Source organism: Aedes aegypti, chromosome 2 (assembly GCF_002204515.2).
Source record: "Aedes aegypti strain LVP_AGWG chromosome 2, AaegL5.0 Primary Assembly, whole genome shotgun sequence".
Taxonomy (NCBI): domain Eukaryota; kingdom Metazoa; phylum Arthropoda; class Insecta; order Diptera; family Culicidae; genus Aedes; species Aedes aegypti.
Window position 1 is genome coordinate 221,098,747 of NC_035108.1, and position 21,463 is coordinate 221,120,209.

At 36.8% G+C, this 21,463-nt stretch overlaps 2 protein-coding genes across 4 annotated transcripts in view; one reads left to right on the forward strand and one right to left on the reverse strand.

Moving 5' to 3' along the window:
• Nucleotides 1-17,165, forward strand: LOC5567701 (solute carrier family 25 member 35). The gene is made up of 3 exons (XM_021844099.1): nt 1-277; nt 16,167-16,342; nt 16,404-17,165. The coding sequence occupies exons 1-3, from the start codon at nt 206-208 to the stop codon at nt 17,083-17,085; spliced, it is 930 nt and encodes a 309-aa protein (XP_021699791.1). The 5' UTR covers nt 1-205; the 3' UTR covers nt 17,086-17,165.
• LOC5567700 (solute carrier family 2, facilitated glucose transporter member 1) overlaps nt 17,036-21,463 on the reverse strand; it is a 14,665-nt gene continuing 10,237 nt past the window's right edge. Inside the window, exons 4-7 of one of the 3 annotated variants that reach the window (XM_021844096.1) lie at nt 18,074-18,668; nt 17,662-17,874; nt 17,465-17,567; nt 17,036-17,406 (exon numbers count right to left, since the gene is read on the reverse strand). In XM_021844096.1, the coding sequence (XP_021699788.1) occupies nt 17,153-17,406; nt 17,465-17,567; nt 17,662-17,874; nt 18,074-18,668 (1,165 nt within the window). In that variant the 3' untranslated portion in view covers nt 17,036-17,152. The remainder of the gene's footprint in view (nt 17,407-17,464; nt 17,568-17,661; nt 17,875-18,073; nt 18,669-21,463) is intronic. The other 2 variants (XM_021844098.1, XM_021844097.1) reach the window with 2 other exon arrangements.

The window sequence follows — 21,463 nt, forward strand, 5'->3', positions numbered from 1 at the left end:
TATGCTCACCGATTCGTCTTACCTGATAGAGAGTTTTTATTTTGTTGTGTCTACGTTATTGGGAAACGGTCGCAGCTAATGATATAACATCATTAGTTTGCCGGTTTTCTGTACATAATTTTAGTATTAATTTCAGTTGTAAATAGAGTTTTCGATCGATTTAACGAATATCATTTTATTAGTTGCAAAAGAATCTTATTCAAGGATGTATGCTACCGATTTTCTACTTGGAGGCGTCGCATCGATGGGAGCCACACTGTTTACGAATCCCTTGGAGGTGAGTACTTTTAAAAATCGTATTTACTTGAATTATTAATTGCAATTGATCTCAGTTTCTAAGAAGATTGGGAAAAATGTGAAGTGGAATTGTCGACGACGTTCAATGTTCAACCAATAAATAAATAAGCCATTCTATTTGCAAAGTTGGACAACATTTTGTGGTACCGTAAGATCGGGTGAAATACCGCGTTGAATCATGTTGGTGTCTTCAGAGCAATTATTCTTTGGATAGCGAAGATTAAGCCCGCTGAAGACACCGATTTGATTTGGTGCAATCGCGCACTTTAATTAGCGTTTTTGCACTTGTAAAAACTTCTGCGATAGTCCAGTGGTGAAAGAAATGACCAATATAATGGGCGAAGTGATCGTAGTTCGTCACTAATATTGTGATATGTGTAGTTTAAAGTGTCAAATAATATTGGCATCAGCATAACTTTACTGATTTCCCTAAAACATCTTTTATATGGTAGAGAAAGACATTCACCAACTGAATTCTCAACATGTATGGTAAAAATCGGAAACAATGAAATGATGCCTGCCCCGAAGAAGATTTCGTTTTTGAACGTTTCACTAAATTGACTGGTGCGTCAATGTTATTATAAAACGAATCCAAACTTTCAAATAATTTTCAAGTGCACAAATCTGGAGAATCTGACAACCGTTTGCGCTGAAAATCAATCTAATTGCTCACTCGCAGGTGGTGACCAATCGATCAAATTTCCAACACAGAGCTGTGTATGGTTCTCAAGACTTGTGCTCTTGAAAATTCGAGGTGTGGCTTCATTCTATAACCATCTTAAAATACCCAATGTTTCTGTTTCATGTTTGAGAATCCTGTCGATGAGACGTAATGCCAGAAAGAATAAAAATAATTGTAGTGTTCAGGTCCGTAAATGTAATCTTATAAAGATGCCACGCACGTTCCGTCATCCAGAGGAGAAGCCTATGTTGCATTTATTTATTTCATGTCATCAATCATTAGTAGACCTTGTAGTTACAATTTGAACATAAAATAAAACAGTTATATACGGTAACACTGCAAAAAAGCAAATTCGAATACGCGCGATTCACGATTCGCTGAAGTACCATTTTACACAGTTTTCCGATTTATGTAGCTGTCCAAAGTTGTTTTTACCTGTGCTTCTTCGAAGCGTATAAGCAATACTGTTCATGATTTGTAATTAGGGGGGTCCGTAGCCTTGAGGTTACGCTTTCGCTTCATAAGCGGAAGGTCATGGATTCAATTCCCAGCCCCTCCAAAAAATAACCCGTCCAGCCACCAGAAGACGCCCCACGGAGGACCGTGCTTAGGAGGGGAGCACATCCATCCTCCGTCAGTTTCAGATGGTGACTGAGACAAACTGACCCACTTCGCAGGCAGCTAGCCTCAAACGACTCAGGAACACGGCAAAACGAACCACCGCGAGAGCAATGGACTATGGCTTATGGAAATTGATTGGACCAACAGCCGAGCACTCTCCTACCTGCTCGGTGTGAGAGCAAAAGAGCAGAAGAGAGTGAAAGCAGATGTAAATATAGATTTGTTAAAAATAGAATTGTATCGGTAAGGAAGATACAGATAAACTGATTCCGGCACAGTAGTGGCCACGAGCACGGAGTGCCTTAAAAAAAAAAATGATTTGTAATCATCATAACCTCCTTTAAGTATCAGCCAATAGGGTCCTAAAGCGAATGAACGAGTTTCGGTTATGAAATCTGGTTTGGGGATATATCTTAAGCATCCTCACAAACTTGCAGGATTATATTATGTTCAAATCCTTGTCTAGAACTAGAAGTTTATTGAAGTTTGTCAATGCTGCACCGTGCATGATTTTGAAATTTTACATTATTTTCACGGAAATAAACATTCTTAACGCAAAAAACTTCACAACACACAATTTGACAATACTTACGACAAAGAACGTTCATTCACTGCAGGTTACATTGATTTTTGTGTTCCATTAGGAAGAAATAAAATCGAGTGACACGGTGATCAATTTCACCCACTGATTAATTTCACTCCTTTAAAATCTCCCTAATAAAGCTAATAATAATAAAATTTCACCCGAATTAACGGTATTATGTTTTCCATATCTCTTCCGAAATGCCAGATAGGAATAACCCCAGTGTTAAAATCAAAACCCCTGTGGTGTTTTTGTCAACTAAGCGAACGTCAAACATGATCAAAAGTGTCAAAGTTCATTTATGGACTTAATTTTTAAATTAAAGTTTAAATATGATATAGCCGTTATTTGAACGGGAAAAATTGCTAAAATAATTGCAGTTTTATTTATTTATTTATTTGAAGCAGTAACATGCTCTTTCGTGTAATTAAATAAAAACAAGATTTCATTAAACATTTAAGGACCTTATTCTGCCGTAGCCTAAAATCGTTTGGAACTACACGGAGAAAACCCGAGTAACACACATGTTGTAATTAAGGCATATCAACTGATATATAACCAAATTTGGTCATATAAGAGTTAATCTGCCTCAATAATAACATGTGTGCTACCTGGGAAGGGAAAATACTAGTTAGTGTACGATATATTACTTTTTCAATATTTTGCTCTTTTAATCTTTGAGAAGCTTAAAAATTATTAACCGAATTATTTTATTTTATACTTTATCATGCTTATCCGCGATTTATTTTTTTCTGTGCTTATGTAGTGAATCACGCTACGCTTGGGACTTATTCAAAATAAAGTGCCATTTTGTTCAGTTCGGTATCAACATCACATCGTGTTCAACCAAGTTTCTCTTTTTAATCCGAGTGTCGTGACAATCCAACTTTCTTTGTCTGTGGATATCAAGTGAATCTCTTTGGATGGAAAAGCAACAATGTACTATGCCGGGAGTAGATCATTCCTCGCCGAAGCAACACCGGTCTTTCCGCGATTGTGCCACGTTCGGATCACAACAAAAACAGCATCCTCAAAGGATATTCTTCCCAGAAAAGCTGCCACAGGAAACGGTAAGTTCGTTTGTCGTATTCATTTCGGAATCTCATCATCATTTTGTCAAACTTTTCCAGATCATTTTAAAATGGGCCTAATCCCCTCCAGTCGTCGTGGGCGGAACAAAAACGAACAGATTGGAGAAAGCATCAACTATGGATAGCAAAAATGGAGAGAACTACATGATTCATATGATAATAAATTAGTTACATGCAAAAAATGCACATTCTTTTAATTTGGTTGGCCTTTGTTTATTGTATATAAAGAAAAATGGCTAATTTTATTCAAAGCACTGGATTTTTTAACTTTAAGCATCAAACGCATAATTCTCAAAAAATCATTCATCGAAATAAAATACATTTATACTAGCCAAGATTAATATGCTTAAATGCATTGCAATGAGTGAATAGACCGAATATGATTTTAGAATGGTATTTAAGCCATCTAGTATAATATTTTCTTAGCGTGTACAGCTAAATCCATGCTTTGTCGTCAGCCCGTAAAATTGGGTCAAAAAGTGAAAATGGATATCTATTCCGCATGTGGCAAAGACGCTACCCTCGCTACTAAAGCGAAAGGTACCAAGAAGCCCAAAAAAGTAAGCATGTGTGATAGCTGCCAAAACTGGTTCAATACAGTTTTAATCAAAATCAATGATGTTATTCTGCACGTTGTTGGAAAATTCTGGTATTTTTGCGAGGAATGCTCATTTCTCGGAAGACTCATTGCCAAGCCACAGCAATAAGCAGTTTCCACATACCTAAAGTCAGCTACCAAAAAGATTATACACTGAAACAAGCGTTGAAGTAATGAGAACGATGAATGAGTTTTTAAATTTACTATTCCAACTACGATTGAGCTATCATGACCGCTTTTTATTTACGTTTTGTTCCCACTCCATTCAACCGTATCGAAAGCCGTGCGGTAAGCGTTCGCGCTTGACAATCGCCAGATCCTCGGTTCGATTCTGGTCTGCTGCAAATCTTTAACCATGATAAAGTAATTTTTACTGTCCAATTGGTGCCATGGTAAAATTGAATGCACAAAATATTCGAAATCAATGCGAATGTAGTCTGCACAAATTTAATTTAATGCATTCAATTTAAACCTCTGATATAGTATTTCCAACCGCTACGCTGTTCTCCGTGTAGACGATGTATCGACCGAGATAAGCAGGCTGGAAGCTGAAATGGATGTGTGCAGAAGTACCAATAAAAACAGCTCGATCATCTGCGTAACCATCTCTTTTTTTTAAAGACATGGACACGTTGATGCTTTCAGTGGACGATTATGTCCTTTAATACTTATGACACACTTGTGGTATAAGTACCATGGTACAATTATTTTGAAATGGGTTCCATACTAATAATTGTCTTCATTCAAGATAGCCTTGGAATAATTTTCTTGAACACTTGTACCATGGTATATGTATCAGATGTCTGTCCAAGGTATAAAGGAAGCACCACACTAGACAACGGACTAGCGTGCAACGCCCAGTGGCACAGCCGAAAAACATTTCTGACGAAAAGTTTCCCGGACTGAAGCGGGAATCGAACCCACACTCCTTGACTCGATACTGCTACATGCTTGGTAACACTAACCGCACGGCCATGAAGTCCACTAATGATGATGAAAGAAATCCCGAGCAGAATGATCTAATCTGTCAAATCCAGGAAAAAATTGAATTGAATCTGGGCCAAAATCAGTCAATCTTTGCTCATCGAGTGTGAATTGCTGCAGGATTGCTGTAAAGAAGATTCCGTTCCAGCAAGGCGAATGTGTTCGGAATTTGATCGAAAAGCTCTTCGTCTTCCTGCGCCTGGAAGAAGCAATCATCCACATCAACAGCTGTTTCCGGTTACGAGTTAAAGCTTCAAAATGGAACGATCGATGACTTTCTCCAACCATCATAGTTGTTTTTGACAGCAAAGAAGTCAAAGAAACAGTGCTGCGAAGTTACTTCAAGAGGTACAAAGAAGTAAAACTTTCCGTACTTACTTACTTACCGTAACCTAAAGTACCGCTTTACAATCAACGAAGTTCTCTCTGTCAAATCGTTTCGTCCCTGCAATCTTGCGATCTGGTAAAAGCATACAAAGGACGTGGACTTGGTGTTTGTCCGGCGCGATAATGTTTCTGTTCATCTGCCCAATTAAAAAGAGTATTTTCCGGTTCGTGATACCAGTCATCTGCTGCAATTGACGCATGCTACCTCTGATCCCGATGAAACCGCAGACTTTTATGATGCACTGTCAACAAACACATCTTTTGATTCCCGACTGTAAATACCTACGAGCTGACGACGGTAACCAACGGAAAACATCAACCGAACATGCAGACCCCTAATCAACTCTCCAACCTTCGAATTGGCCACCTAAACATAAGTTGATGATATTAACACTTCAGTCGTCGCGCTGTTGTACTAGGGTGTTTGAAACATTTCTCAAAATTTCTTCATAGTAATTTCCATATAAACCTACATTGTCTTTGGGCCACCTTTAAATCACCAGGTAGAAGGCTGACAATTTTACAGAACACTATTTTTGTGGTAAGAATTATGGGAGCATATGGGAGATTGGATTTTCAAACATTTTTAAAATTTGAATCGCCCTAACGTAGGCACCAAAACGCAAATTGTAACCGAGGAATTACAGAATTTTCTCCAAACACATGCCCAGAGTGCGTAGCTGTTATCCGGGATAAACGAACTCCATGGATCAGTAGAGAAATCGAACAGGCAGTGGCATAGCTAGGATTTTGGGGGCCCAGTGCGGAGGTAGATTTGGGGGCCCTTATAGAGATTTGCAAAATATGCCTTTCATAACCGAGCTCATGCGTACGTTCAACTTTTTTTTTTTTTTTCAAAATACACTTCCGAAGGCGTAGCTAGGATTTTCGACAGGAAATACTTTTTGATGTTATGCCTTGTAGAATCACAAAATATAACTAAACTTTTTTTTATTTAAACGATCATTAAAGGTATTCTTGGATAACTTTTTATATGTTGTACGGTATTATGTACTACGCTTACGGTTATTCCTAGCTGAACTCTTTGAAGGCTCGTGAAAAAATCTTGGAACAATTCATAGAAAAATATGTAGTGAAACCGCTGAATAAATTGTTGAAATTCTAGTATTGCGCAAATCACTGAAATCATTTGTGGTTTTGATGCTGATCTAGGAGGCAATCAAGATAAACTGTTTTATAATAAATATTCCTATATGCGGCATTCTCAGCAAAACTCATAGAGGCATCCGTGGAGAAAATTTTCGAATATACATTGAAAAACGATATGCAGAGATTCTTCAGAAGGAACAATGATTTCCTGAAACTCTATCAAAATTCCTTAAATTCTCGGATTTTTCGATAATTTCTCTATAAAAGCAGTCTTAGAGAAATCTTGGAAGAATATTCAAAAGAATTCTTGAAACAAAAAGAAATGGTAGAACCGTTAATGATTAGTTTCTGAGGAAATCACTGCTTTTATCACTTGAAGGACTCCTGGTAGAAATTGGCGAATCTAATAAGGGTTCCCTAAAAAAAATAAAGGACGAATCTAAAAGGATTTCCAATTATCTGAAAAATTCAAACGTCTGAAATGAATACCAGAAAAAATACTCAGATAAATCTCAAGGGGTATATTCAGTGGCGCGGGAAGTGGGTAGGACCAAGTGACATCGTTCCTACAGGAATTCTATAGCCAGATGTAGATGTTTTTGGACATATTGCCATAAGCTGTTTTGGAAGTATTTCTTGACAAATTACTGTATTTCATAGATAACTATCAAAAAACTCCTAAAGAATCGTTGGAACAATTCATGGATTAACCCAAGACCGGTAGCATCGTGTACTGAGTATACGCATCTTAAGCATAGCTCGCTTGTTATACACAGCACTAGCGTTGTGCTGCTGGCGACTGCTGATGATGCTTTTGATTTCTCAAGGCAAGCGGCGTGTTTACTGCTACGGCTACGGGAACGGTATAATTTTGAGAATTTCTGAAAGACTTCTTGCCGGAAACACAAAAAGTGCCAGCAGAATTAAAAAAAAAAAAAATACAGCAAAATATTTGAAGGAGTTTCTGCATATTGAATCATTTACAAAGAAACTCGATCTTGTTAAGTGGTTTTACAATTAGTACGAAAGTTTTTAGATTCGTTCACATACTGTTTGCACCATTGCTATTAATCGCAAATCAAACTGAGTTGATATCAGTTTTCAGCGTATCTTCCAATGACCTTTCAGTTGCACTGATAATACAGCACGACTTTTTCTGTTGAATTAGGCGAAAACGCGCAAGAATTCTCAGTACCTTTTACCGATGCCTATTTTTTACATATGGGACTGACTTGCGATTCACGATAGTACAGAAATTAAAAGTTACTTGCTTAACAGGGCTGGTAGTGACTAAGTGTCTTAAAAATATAAATTTTAGAGACCTGTTGCCTGAAAAAAAACAAAAATAGACAAGACAAGAATCAAACAGAGTTCGAAAAGGAATCAAAAACCAAGATAACAAAAAGAACCTTAATAGGAACTAGGAAAAAAAAACTTTTATCCTTATCAGAAATTTCTCTAAGAATATTTGATCGATTTTTTTGCGAATTACCCATGACATTATGACAAGTATTACTGCTCGCATTTCTGTATGAAATTCTACATTATTTTATCCAGGAATTGATTCAGGTGTTTGCCCAAGGAGTTTCCTCAAAAGATTCCGTCAGAAGTTCATTTCGGAATTCCTGAGGAACCCTTCCAAGTTTAGTTGTGGGAAATCAGGAAATATACTAAGATTAATTAAAGAAATAACCTCAGAGATTTCATCAGTAATTCCTCCAAAGATTCTTTCAGATTTTTTTCAAGGAAGTCTTAAGTCATCCAAGAATTTATCCAATGATTCTGCGATTATTTTCTCTAGAACATCCTTAAAGATTCTTGCTTAGAACATTTACAAGAATTTAGCCATTTTTTTTCAGGCATTTTCTAGGATTTCCACAAAATTATTGCTGAAGATTTCTATAAGTTTCCTTCAGGAATTCTTCCAGAAAACTGAGAAATTTCCCAAATATTCAAATTATTTCCAGGGATATTTGACTTATCCTTTTTCAGAGAATTCTCTGAAGAAATGATTGCAAAAGTACTATCTGGTGTAAAATCTTTAATAAATTATGAAAATATTGAGAAAGATTTTACATGAAAAATCACTCGAGGAATTGTTTGAAACAACTGCAGGATTGAACCTTGAATAAGCTACAGCAATTCCTGGATAATTGTTGATGCATTATTGTACGATTTCACAAGAAAATGCCAGGAAAGAGAACTTGAGAAACTGGAGTAGGAATTTTTATAGATCTTTCAAAAAAAATCCATGAACAAAATTTTTAAAAAAATTCTGGAATGAACCTTTTTGGATTTCTTTGGAAAAAAAACTCCAGTAGGAATCTTTGGAAAATCTCCTAGAGTAACAGCTGGGACAATCCATGAAAGAGTTAGTCAATAAACATCTGGGAGAATTACTGAAAATTACTTTCACCATAAGCCTTGTGGAAATTACTGGAGCATCAGTTCATTCAAGAATTTCCTGTAGCAAATTCTAAAGCAATTCATCTAAGCATCCCTTAAAACGTCACTGGAAGGTTTGGAGAATTGGTAAAGGAATTTGAAGAGAAATGTCTAGAGGGATCTCTGAAAGAGCCCCTGTAAATATGCTGGAAAATCGCTAAAGAAAATACTAGCAGAATTCCTGAAACTCTTTCTTTAGTACCTACTCTATGAAGAAATTTCTGAAGAACCTGTGTAATAAACGCGCAATAGTCTGAAGTTTTCTTTAGAACCCTTCAAATTTTGCAGCAGGATTCTCTGCAGTTAGAACAATAAAAAAGTGACCTTGGAGATTATTTTTGTTAAAATACTGACTTTAGAGGCCTTCCGTCAAAAATGATATTCAAAATGCGAAAAAGAATACAAAGAAAAACAAAACAGATCCACAGCATTTTAATGTTTAAATAAGGAAATTATAGAACAAAATCACTGTATGTTAGGTTTCGCAATTTGCTCTAGTTTTTTGTCAAATCTGTCTAAGTGAACTGATCCTAAAAAGGATATAAATTCTGATTGAATAATAAACCACTAATGAAGTTGATCTTACCAATGATCTTGAAGCTTTCTGAATCTTGTGGAAATTACTGACATGAAAACAATCACTTTCATTTTTGTTTCAAGGATCCTATAAATTTGATTTTTTTCTTGACTTCCTTGGATATGGAGATTTTTGTTTGGAACGTTTGTCCTACCCATGGTTTTGAATGTGGACGCGCCTCTGGGTATATTTGTAATATGTAAGTAAAATAATCGTGGTAGAATCCCTGAAGTTATTAAGAAAACCACGGGATTTCTTGGCCAAGGGTACGTGGTTTTCAGAGGAAAATGCTCAGAAGTCTCTTTAGTGGAATTCTAGGTTGAAACCTTGATATATTTCTGAAATGATTGCTGTAGGAATTTGGGAACGCCAGATTGATTGTAACTAGCAATATTATTGTGGTTCTAGGCGGAAGGCATTATTATAAAGTTACTTGAAAAATTTCTGGTGTCATTGCTACATAAAAGCAATGGAAAATATACGCTGGATATGTTTTATTAAAAAATGGATTTCACTATGGCATAATTTCATGTAAATAACCAGGATTTTTTTAAGGAAATATCCTGATGAATTATTTACGGCCATCCGAGAATTAATTTGGATGATTTCTGGTAGTTATTTTTGGAGGACTTTAAAAATAATACCTGAAAGAATATCGATTTATAGTCACTGTTCAAAATAAAAAAAATAAAATTAAAATTTGTAAAATTGTTTTTTTTTGTATTTTTTTTAATGTACCCAAGTATGTACCCGAAATATTTTTCCCTGCCTTGTGCCACCCAAGTGGTCAAGGACATATGAAAAAAATATTTGCATCAGCCTATATGAGCATGAGTATGAGCATTGGCGACCGTACAATTCGTAGTTGCTACTCCGTAATTTACCAGAATAATCAATATTGCACAAGGAATTAATAGATGGAACTTGGGAGTAGTTTACCATTTTTCGTGTGCAACCTCAAGAATTCCAAACATTTTGAAGTCAATAACGGTGCCGGCCACGTCCTTACGGTCATCAGGGAAGGGAAGGAATCTTAGTATGATATTCATTGTTACTAAAGACCGAGTATACCTCTGCATCTGCATGGTGGTCAAGGGAAGGAGTTTTTGTTAGTGGGATGTCGACACCTATGGTGACGAACCGTTCAAAGATTTTCTAAATATCGTAAAAAAACATCTATTGTGTTGTGTTTCATGTTACAGTATATTTTGCGTTCGTTGAGCAAATGAAGAAATGTTTGTGATTTAAATTGTTATAGACCGAGTATACCTCTGCATCTTTATGATGATAACAAAAAAAGCTTTTGTAAGTAAAGAGAGTTCAAATAAAAAGTGATATATCAGTTTCTAACGAAAACGTCGACACTTCTATTGTCAAACCATTCAGATTTTTTTTGTAATAACATAAACCAGAGTAAAGGTATATATCTGTCAATATGTGCTATGTATAACAGGAATTCAAATATGTCAACACTTATGGTGACGAACCAATCAATGTCTTTGAATGAATCCTTTAACGTAATATCAATACCGTTGTCACAATAAGGGATTGTGTTAACATATTTGACCAATTTGAAATAATAGCATGAAACGAGCTCACCAATTACTAATCCATCATCAACAGGGAAGTTGCTAATCACCTTCAAATTCTTCACCAAGATTCCTAATACACACTGACTAAAATTTTTGAGCTTTCACATAGCATTTCCCAGAAACCCGAGACAAAAATCACTCCAATTGCGCGAAATCTTTTGATTACTTATAAGCGGTTTCTTCACCACCGCTTAGACATTAAACCTAGTCTAACCATATGGGTAAACGTAAGCGAAGGTGAAGAAATTGGCCCTAATTCTATTAAAGTCACGATTTTGAAATATATCTCAAACGTTCAAATCTAAAAAATTTACGCCTTCAGTCTTGAACTTATGTTTATATACTATTCAGAAGGTTTATGTATCAATTCTAAAATGAATGACAATGGTTCAGATCGTAAAATTGTGTACAAGTTAAAAGCTCACCAATGCACCAGATTTTTAGAGACCTTCAAATTTGGGTAGATTTGACCTGAAATCAGAATTCATGAATTATTATATAAATATTAATATTTATGAATTGAATGCCGTAATTAGACTCAACATCTTCAATAATTGGTATTTGAGCCTATGTAAGCATCTACAGCCGGGCCTTAATTAGTTATTAGAAGACTCAGTTCAACAAGACAAATAACTTACAAAACAAATATTTGTGAAGGCCTCTGAAATGTGGAGGCCAAAAGCCACGATCCCCCAGGGCACTCGGCTCACTCTAAACCTATCTCTAAAATATTAAAACTAAGGGATAATCAGGCGGCCCCTGTACAGCTTTGATCCAAGTTTCCTCCAGAACTTATGCTTGACATGCTCATTATTTTAAGATTTCACAAATTGTTAGTTTTCTATAAGCTATGTCGAACTTCTAGTGATATAAGAAATGTTTACTGCAATTTTGGGGCCCCTAGGAGCTCGGGGCCCGGTGCGGACTGCACCCACCGCACCCCCCTAGCTACGCTACTGCGAACAGGCAATCGCTACTAGAGACTTGTCGTACAAGCTCTATTCACGCAACCCAAATAGAAGAAGAGATGACCCCCAATGGAACGACTACTGTCGTTTACGCGACAGAGCCAATTCACTGATATTTGCACTGCCCATAAAAGCATAACTGTCCCATATTGATTTTCGAACCAACAACTTTTTTCATCGCAACTTTCATGTTTTAATATGCAGTTCACTAGGCATATGAAAATTTATACACTTTGTTTGAAAATGTTGTGGAAAAATATGAAGTTGGTGCAGTCCCATATTGAAAAATAAAGGCATAACAGTCTCTATATGAACTTTGAACCCCAATAGCAACTGCAAAACTGGAATTATGTTCAACTTTATATTTTTCACTGATCAATATTAGCCAATTGAGTATTCTGTGGGGTGGAGCTAAAAGAATATTGCATTTTAAAATTTACTAGAAAATTATAAACATTTGTATGAAAATGCAAACTTCAAACTTTGAGCGCTGTTTTCTCAATGCCTACTAATTCCATATGGGACAGTTATGCCTTTATGGGCAGCTGCAGCTAACAAACGTTACGCCGACAGAAAATCTGCCGGCCAAGACATTGTGGAACAATTTACGCCGGGTTGGAATACACAATAATAGCTAGAAAATTCATGTGGATAAAGCAATTGATGATGATGAGCTGCCCAGCCTACTGAACAGCACCACGCCATACCCAGATATGGGAATTCACTTTCCATCATATTAATTCAGCTGAAGTAGCCCTTCGTATAGCTGGAATCGAAACCAATGCTACAGATTCCGATGGAATACCCATATTATTTGTGCAAATGCTCTGCCCTTTCATCATTCCGCTGCTGGTCCATTTGTTCAATTCATTTATTGAATCAGGGCAGTTCCTGCTGCGTGGAAAAAAGCAATCATCACCCCCATTCCGAAGAATTCGCATCCCACGGATCCGAAGTATTTCCGCCCAATCAACGTCTTGCCAGCCATGTCAAAAGTGTTCGAAAGGTTTTGCTTGCACAAATCAACGAACAGTTGTCGAGTGCAACGTTTCTTGCTAAGCTGCATGTGACCTCGTCGGATCCTTCCTATGGGACAGAAGCCACGTTATAAAGTTGGGAAACAAATGTTCTCAACTCTTGCAGCTTACCGCAGGTACACCTCAATCGCGCCTTAGTGCTCTCTTGTTTAGCCTATTCATCAACAGTAGGGTGCGGCTTATTTTTCAAAAGTTCTCAAAACCAAAAATTCGTGTGCTCTACTGAATTCAAATCACATTAAAAGAGAAACCTCAAAATCTGAGCCAAAAATATTAACATTTAGAGGTGGCGCAAGCGTCTTGAAGTTGAATTTTCAGGTTATAAAAAATGACGCTCAGTGAAGTACACATAACTTTGTTATTTTTCAACCGATTTTGAAACTTTTAGCATCAATACATTCAAAATTAAATTTGTGAAAACTTTGTTGAACACCAAATTTGTCTAAAATCAAAACAAGTTTTAGTTAAAAGTAATTTATTCCAAATTTTCCCTCATTTTACTAAAAATTTCAACTTTGTTTGACCATAACTTCATGATTACTCAACCGATTCCAAATCTTTTTACATGCTTTTTAAGCTAATTCAATTGTTTTCAAACCTTTCATACATCACATTTCACTAAAAAATGTCTTGACCAAGTTATTCAGCAAAAACTGCACAAAAATATGATTTTTTTCACGAAAAATGCCAGTTTTTCAAATTTTTGCCAGTTAAATATTATCTCTAAAGCTGAAACAGGTTTTTCTCATTTGTTAAACCTTTGGGAAGGACTTTGCAACAATTTTTAAATAATTGTTCAACAAAATTATGTTTGCATATGTTAAAAAATATATGCACTATTCAACTTGTAATTAAGGCAAGATGCTTTATATATTTAAGTTTTATAGAAAAAATGCAATTTCCGGCAAAAAAACTTAAATAATCCAAATAAATTTGATTTCTTCATTGAAAAAACATGTTGTTGGGTAGTTTTTGTTGAATACCCGAGTCAAAATTATTTTTTAGAAAAATGTGTTCTATGAACAGTAAAAATCAACTAAATTTGCTTCAAAAACATGTAAAAAGATTCGGAATCGATTGAGTTTTAATGAAGTTATGATCGAACAAAAATGATTTTTTTAGTAAAATGAGGAAAAATTTGGATAAAAGTATTTTTAACTAAGAAAAGTTTTGATTTTAGACAAATTCGATGTATTACAAAGTTTTCATAAATTTAATTTGAAAGATAATGCTGCTAAAAGTTTCAAAATCGGTTGAAAAATATCAAAGTTATGTTTACTTCACTGAACGTCATTTTTTATAACTTGAAAATTTACCTTCAAGACGCCTGCGCCACCTCTAAATGTCAATATTTTTGGCTCAGATTTTGAGGTTTCTCTTTTATTGTGATTTAAATTCAGTAGAGCATACGAATTTTAGGGTTTGAGAACTTTTGAAAAATAAGCCGCACCCTAATCAACAGCCTTTCAAATAACCTGCAGTGTGAATATCACATGTATGTCGATGACCTACAAATGAATATTTCTGGCCTGACGGGTGAAATAAATAGGCTTATTCTGACGATCAACAAGACCTTGCCATTAGTTAACGCTAATGGTCTTTATTTTAATCCCAAAACGACACAAGCCATTTTTTTTTACGAAAACGGAATTGAACCGGCCCCAGTTTTGAATGTGTCATTCTGCGACGATTTTTTTTGTAGGGCCTTCCTTAGCCGAGTGTAGCCGCGCCTACAAAGCAAAATCATGGTGAAGGTGTCAGGGTTCGATTCCCGGTCGGTCCAGAATCTTTTCGTAATGGAAATTTCCTTGACTTCCCTGAGAATAGACGCAGTGCTTCCCAAACTTTTTCAACTTTCGCCCCTTGGGGCCAATATTTATCTGAAATCGCCCCCCTGATATGTAATTCAAATATTGTAATTAAGCGTTGTACGCCAAAAAATATCCTCGGCTCGTACATCCATAGAGTAATAATACAATAACTAGTTTGTGCATTTAAAAACATTTTCATAAATATCAATAACCCACAATTATTAGGAATGATTTACTGGACTGTTATTTGTAATAGCAATTATAGCATTATAGGCTGCTGAATCAGTTTTCAATATAAATTCAGCCCAGTTTCAACTATTCAAATGTAATGTATGCATAGTCACTAACTTGTGACATAGTTGGGGGCAAAGCTCTTCAAAACTGAACCAAATGCAATGTTTTACAAGCAAATGCACTTCTTTTCACATGAATATGTCATATTTGGGTGAACTGCATTGATTTTGTTTGCAGTTGTGTGATGTTAAAAAAACCTTCACCCTCCCCATAAATATGTCCAAGTTGGCGCTTATATGTAAAATGATTCGTTAATTTGATTTCATACTAATTTCCCATTATTAATGTTTTAAGGCCTCGTGGCCGCGCGGTTAGTGTTACCAAGCATTTATCCACATCGAGTCAAGGGGTGTGGGTTCGATTCCCGCTTCAATCTTGAAAACTTTTCGTCAGGAATGTATTTCGACTGTGCCACTGGGCGTTGCATACTAGTCCGTTGTCTATTGTCGTGCTTCCTTCAAAAGGCAAATCGTCCACTGGAAGCATTAACGTGTCGGTGTCTTTTTTATAAAAAAAAACTCATTTTGTGTTGGACAATCATCAAGTGTTGTGTATCATATTTTTAAAATGATTATATTTAGAGATATAAAGATCTAAGGTAAAATAGTCCTGGAAATAGTTATGTTTGGAATTGATAAACCTCCAGATGAGTGTCCTCAAAACGTTACGAGTAATTATTTTTAAATGCTCCCGTGTTAGCCTTTCGCCCCCTTTGTGGATTTTTCGCCCCCCAAATTCTGTTTTACAAATTTTCGCCCCCTTGAGACTGAAAATCGCCCCCAGGGGGGCGAATTCGCCCACTTTGGGAATCCCTGGAATAGAGTATCATCGTACTTGCCACACGATATACAAACGCAAAATGGCAACTTTGGCAAAGAAAGCTCTCAGTTCATAACAATGGCTGGATAGACAAAGGCTGTCAGTCTTACCAACTTCAAATTGTTCTGATTAAAATGCTGAATTTTTTTCGACGCTGGAACATTTGGATCTTTTCTTCTTCCCGATAACTGTGATAAACCTTTTTTGTTCTATTAATCGCACTTTGAATTAATGTAAGTAATTCCACAATATTTTCTTTTCGATTGACAGGTAGTCAAAACACGCATGCAACTACAAGGAGAGTTAGCTGCCAAGGGTACCTACGCTAAGCCTTATAAAAGCATCCTGGATGCGTTTGTGACGATCGCCAAAAACGATGGATATTGGGCATTACAGAAAGGATTGACACCATCGCTGTGTTTTCAATTTGGCATCAATTCTGCAAGGTAAGTTCCATTGATACCGCATTTAATTATGTACGTGTGTAACAATTGCTTCATTTATCAGGTTGGGAATTTACAATACCGCCTTTGAGAATGGATACACTAGGACCAAAGATGGAAAGCAATCCATTTGGAAAAACGCTTTTTGGGGCGGCATCGGTGGATTCATAGGATCTGCGCTAGCAAGCCCATTCTTCATGCTTCGTACTCACCTGCAATCACAAGCCGTAACGCAAATAGCCGTTGGATATCAGCATCAACACACCGGTATGATGAGTGCGTTGAAAGAAATATTCCAGAAACATGGAATCCGAGGTTTATACAGAGGAGTGGCTGTGACTATGCCCCGAGCAATGTTGGGAAGTGGTGGTCAACTGGCCGGATATGGTTACACCAAAGACATACTTCTGAGGCATCCTCTTCATGCCCAGCAATCGGATCGGTTGGTTTCATTTCTCTCAGGAATAGCCGGTGGAACGGTTATGGCTATTACTATGACTCCTCCAGACGTAGTTGCTACTCGTTTGTACAATCAAGGGGTAGATGCTAAAGGAAAAGGAATTTACTACAACGGGGTTGTTGATTGCTTTTTAAAAATTCTCAAAACGGAAGGAGTTGCCGGCTTGTACAAAGGCTTTTGGCCTCATTACATGAGGATCGGACCACATTCAATGTTGGTCTTAGTATTTTTCGACGAACTCAAAGCAATCAGAAAGAAATACTTCAGAAACCGAGAAAAACTGTGATAACTGTTATTTGTTTATTGTTTACAAGTTTATAAACGCATCATTAGGGCCTAATAAATGTTTTCCACTAACGAATATGAGATTTGAAGCCCTTCGATATTAGTAGTGCTGTATCACTCACAATCCTGCCACGAGTTTCCGGAAGATAGAAATAAACAAAAATGGCCAATGCGAAACAAACGATGGAAGATGGTAGAAATGCAAATGCTCCCCATAGATGTTGTACAATAGGAAACAGCATTACTATAATAAGATTAGCAAGCCAATTACCAAAAGTCCCCAAAGCGAGTGCCGATGACCGTGCTTCTATTTCGAACATTTCTGTAAGCATAAAATTGATCAAACGATCTAAAATAACCTAAGCATTTGATTTTCTTACCAGCTCCGATGAAGAATGGTATTTGGCCGACTCCAGTCTGGTATGACAGCAGAAACAGCACGATTGCCCCTACGGATACCATGGGTAACCAACTGACTTCATTCTGGAACAATATATCATAATATGTTATGTTTTGTAACTCAAAAGAAAAACAACTCAGGTAAAGCATGCTGACAAGACATTCAGATCATACTCACAATGAAATAAATTACTGTTGTATTCAATAACAGAGTAACTCCACAAGCGATACAGGAAATCAGCATCATTGGTCTTCGGTTGAAACGATCCATCAAAAACAGACCACAACTTGATGCCGCTAGGTTAATGCACCCAAAACCAACACTGAAAAGCTTTGCATCATTTGAATTGATTCCAATTCGCTGCAGTGTTGAGACAGAATATGAGAATATCTGTTTGAAATTATAAAGTAATGAATCATCAGAAAGCGTAAGGTAGGGAGCCGGATCCAATTCTTGGCACTTATGATTCACTTCGGCAGTCGTCTGCGCAAAGTTTCAGACGTTTCGGTCAAGAAAAACCCTTCATGCCAAAGTGAATCATGGAAGTGCCCAAGTAGCTCTGCACCCTATATGACTTAAAAATACTTACAACATTAATTCCGGAGAGTCCACAGCCAGCATTCATGAGGAACAGTAAAGCTAATGGCAATCTGTATTTGCCATCAGTCAATATATCTCGAACTGATAGTCCCTTAGACTTCTGGGCAATGCCGAATCCTGTTCGTATTTGCTTTTCCAAGGCACCATCAACACTGTTTTGCCCAAGCAATTTTCTTATAACTTTCAAGGCTTCCTCTGGGTTGTTTTTGAAACTACACAAATATTCTGGACTCTCGGGCATCCACCAATAAGCAACGAAACAGATAAAATTAAGCAATCCACCAATGCCCAATCCGAAGTGCCACAGATCTTTGTCACCTAGCAATTGGTCAAGAGTAACTACCTGTCCGAGCACTACACCTGCGGTTATTCCTAAGGGAAGCAACACTCCCATGGCTCCACGAAGCTTCAGGGGCGATACTTCAGCCAGATACATGGGTATCACCGATAATGAAAGCCCTAGGGCCAACCCGACGGAAAGTCTGCCCAAGTACAGAAGTTCAATTGACCATGCCATTCTGCAGAATAAAAAACATGGTGCTGCGAAGAGTAGCAGTGTGCTGGAGATTAAAAACGATTTTTTTCTGCGGATAGAGAAAAGCATTAGTTGGTGAACCTTACATGTTTTAAAGCATTTACAATGTTTATGTATTAAGTAATAACATGCGATGTCGTGAAAGCCACAAATTACGGAAACTCTCGAACCACTACGAAGTTATTAAAATTCAGTAGATTTGTATGTAAATTCTTGGGCTTTGTAGCCGTGCAGTTAGTGTCGTCAGGCAGTAAAGGCATCATGTCATGAGATGTGCGTTCGACTTCCGCTTCAGTCGTCGAAACATTTCGTCAGATATATTACTCGGCTGTGCCTCTGGAGCATGCTTGTCCATTGTCTAGTGTTAAATTAGTGTTGTTTTTGTCTTTCAAAATTACAACAATCCATGAATAGTTCGCAATTTCCACGATTATTTAGCAGCTTCAAGAGCATTAAATTAACATACTTTTAAAACTGTGTCATGTTTCCTAATTATTAAAATATAATAAAATTTTATTTACAATAGTATAAAAAAGTCTTAAAAAGATTCAGGAAGCTTCATAGTTTTTTGTGTCAATTATGCGTAGGGAGCCGGATCGTATTCTTGGCACTTTTGATTCACTTGGGCAGCGGGGTTTTTTTAAAAGCTACTGAGCTCAAAGTGCCAAAGTGAATCATGGTAGTGCCCAAGTAGCTCTGCACCCTATGTACTTTCAAAACTAAGAAACCGGGAGACCGCTGCGAAAATTGAGGTTTGCACGGTGTGCTTTAATGCACTTATAATCTAACTTGCAAGAGCTTTTGATAAAATAACTTAAGGAACCAGTTCATATGCTCTAATTGCGGGGCTAATCATAAGTAAATATTTTGGAATTGGCCTTCACGCAAGAGAGTCATTGAGGCTCGTGCCAGGCAGATGAAAGATAATATCCGTTACGATAACTGTCGTTTCCGGAATTTCCCTGGTAGAGTATCGAACAATACTCATTTTTCAGTTAACGATTGCTTGATTAGGAATCATACCCATCAGGAAGATCATAATCATGCTCATTCACAAACTAATTTTAATACGTCGGGTAGCCGTTTGAATCTTTCAATTTCGAATGTATCTACCCACAGAAAATCCTTTGCCGATATCGTAGCAGGTAATTTGAACTCCTCCCCTGTTCGTTCCATGAGTACCCATTCTACTTGTTTCAAATCAAATGGAAAAAAAACCCAACCGCCACATGTAACTCCTACTCCGCTTCTTCGTCTACCGAAAATAATAATGGGAAATCATTAGATAATGTACCCACTTCAAGTGATATGTCTGCCTCTGATTTTAATTTTCTAACTGAATAATTGAATCTAATGATTGATGCAATGTTTTGCTTATTTTGTTTATCGTAATGATCGACTTGATGGGGCATGTGGGGGAGTTGCAATCATCATTCATAGGCGTATAAAACATCAACTGTTTTCGTCATTTGAAACTAAAGTTTTTGAAACTTTAGGTGTTTCAGTTGAAACACAACTTGGTAAATATACTTTCATAGCTGCCTATTTGCCTTTTCAAAGCTCTGGACAGCAAATTAATTTGCTTCAAACTTACTTGCGAAAATTGACTAGCAATATGTCAAATTTTTTGTCATTGGTGACTTTAATGCCAAACATCTGTCATGGAATAATTCTCAAAGTAATTCCAACGGCAGAATTTTATTTGATGAGTGCTCTTCAGGATATTTCTCAATTCAATACCCTGATAGCCCTACATGTTTTTCATCTTCTAGAAATCCATCTACGATTGATTTGGTCTTAACCAAGTGATTACTCATGCTGATTTTGATTCTGATCATGTCCCTGTTACATTTCCAATATCCCATGAAGCCATTCTCAATCCTATCAGCTCCACTTTCAATTATTTTCGAGCCGACTGGAATATTTATGAAACATTTATTGACTCTAATCTTAATGTTAATATTCCTTTACAAACAAAGCATGATATTGACAATGCTCTTGAAACTTTAACAGATTCCATTGTTGAAGCCAGAAGCATTGCAATTCAAAAAAAAATGAATCCGTTATTATAGACGATGATTTTAAACTCTTGATCCGTCTTAAAAACGTGAGGAGAAGGCAATTTCAACGCACTCGCGATCCTGCTATGAAAATTATATGGCAGGATTTGCAGAAAGAAATCAAGAAACGTTTTGCACAATTAAGAAACAAAAATTTTGAAAATAACATTTCTCAATTGGACCCTGGCTCTAAGCTCTTTTGGAAATTATCTAAAATTTTGAAAAAACCTCCGAAACCAATACCGGCATTGAAAGAGGAAAAAAAATTATTACTACTTGTTTTTAATTATGAATCGTGGTTTACGGCCAACCAGCCGAGTGGAAGTTTAACAACTACCGAAAAGCTTAACATTACATATAATTTGCAAATGGATTAGATGGACAAATTGATGTAAAGATTTGCGAAAAAGTTACACGTCTTCTCAGTGAAAATCGAACTCACGACTCCCCGATCTCTAGTTGGGGCGCGTTACCACTACGCCATGAGAGGACTCATGAACGCAGAAGTTAACCTGAATTTGATTTCAGCTCAATAATCACGTGGTCCTTTTTCGCAAAGTGCACCTCTTTCGGAAGAATTAGATTACTAACTAATTGCGAAAAATCTGAAAAACTTGCTATGCAGTTTGAAAGCGCGCACAATTTTAATTTAGGACTTACTAGTCCAATTGAAAATCAAGTTACTAGAGATGGTCGGGTTCGGGTTTGAAAATTTGAAATATTTCGGGTTCGGGTTCGGGTCGGGTTTGAAGGCTACAAAATTATCGGGTACGGGTCGGGTTCG

What these genes read in the sequence shown, in the direction of transcription:
- LOC5567701 (XM_021844099.1), top strand. Translation starts at nt 206, where the DNA reads ATGTATGCTACCGATTTTCTACTTGGAGGCGTCGCATCGATGGGAGCC. An exon ending in TGTTTACGAATCCCTTGGAG is followed by an intron (nt 278 to 16,166) that starts GTGAGTACTTTT and finishes TTCGATTGACAG; the next exon opens with GTAGTCAAAACACGCATGCA. An exon ending in TTTGGCATCAATTCTGCAAG is followed by an intron (nt 16,343 to 16,403) that starts GTAAGTTCCATT and finishes TTCATTTATCAG; the next exon opens with GTTGGGAATTTACAATACCG.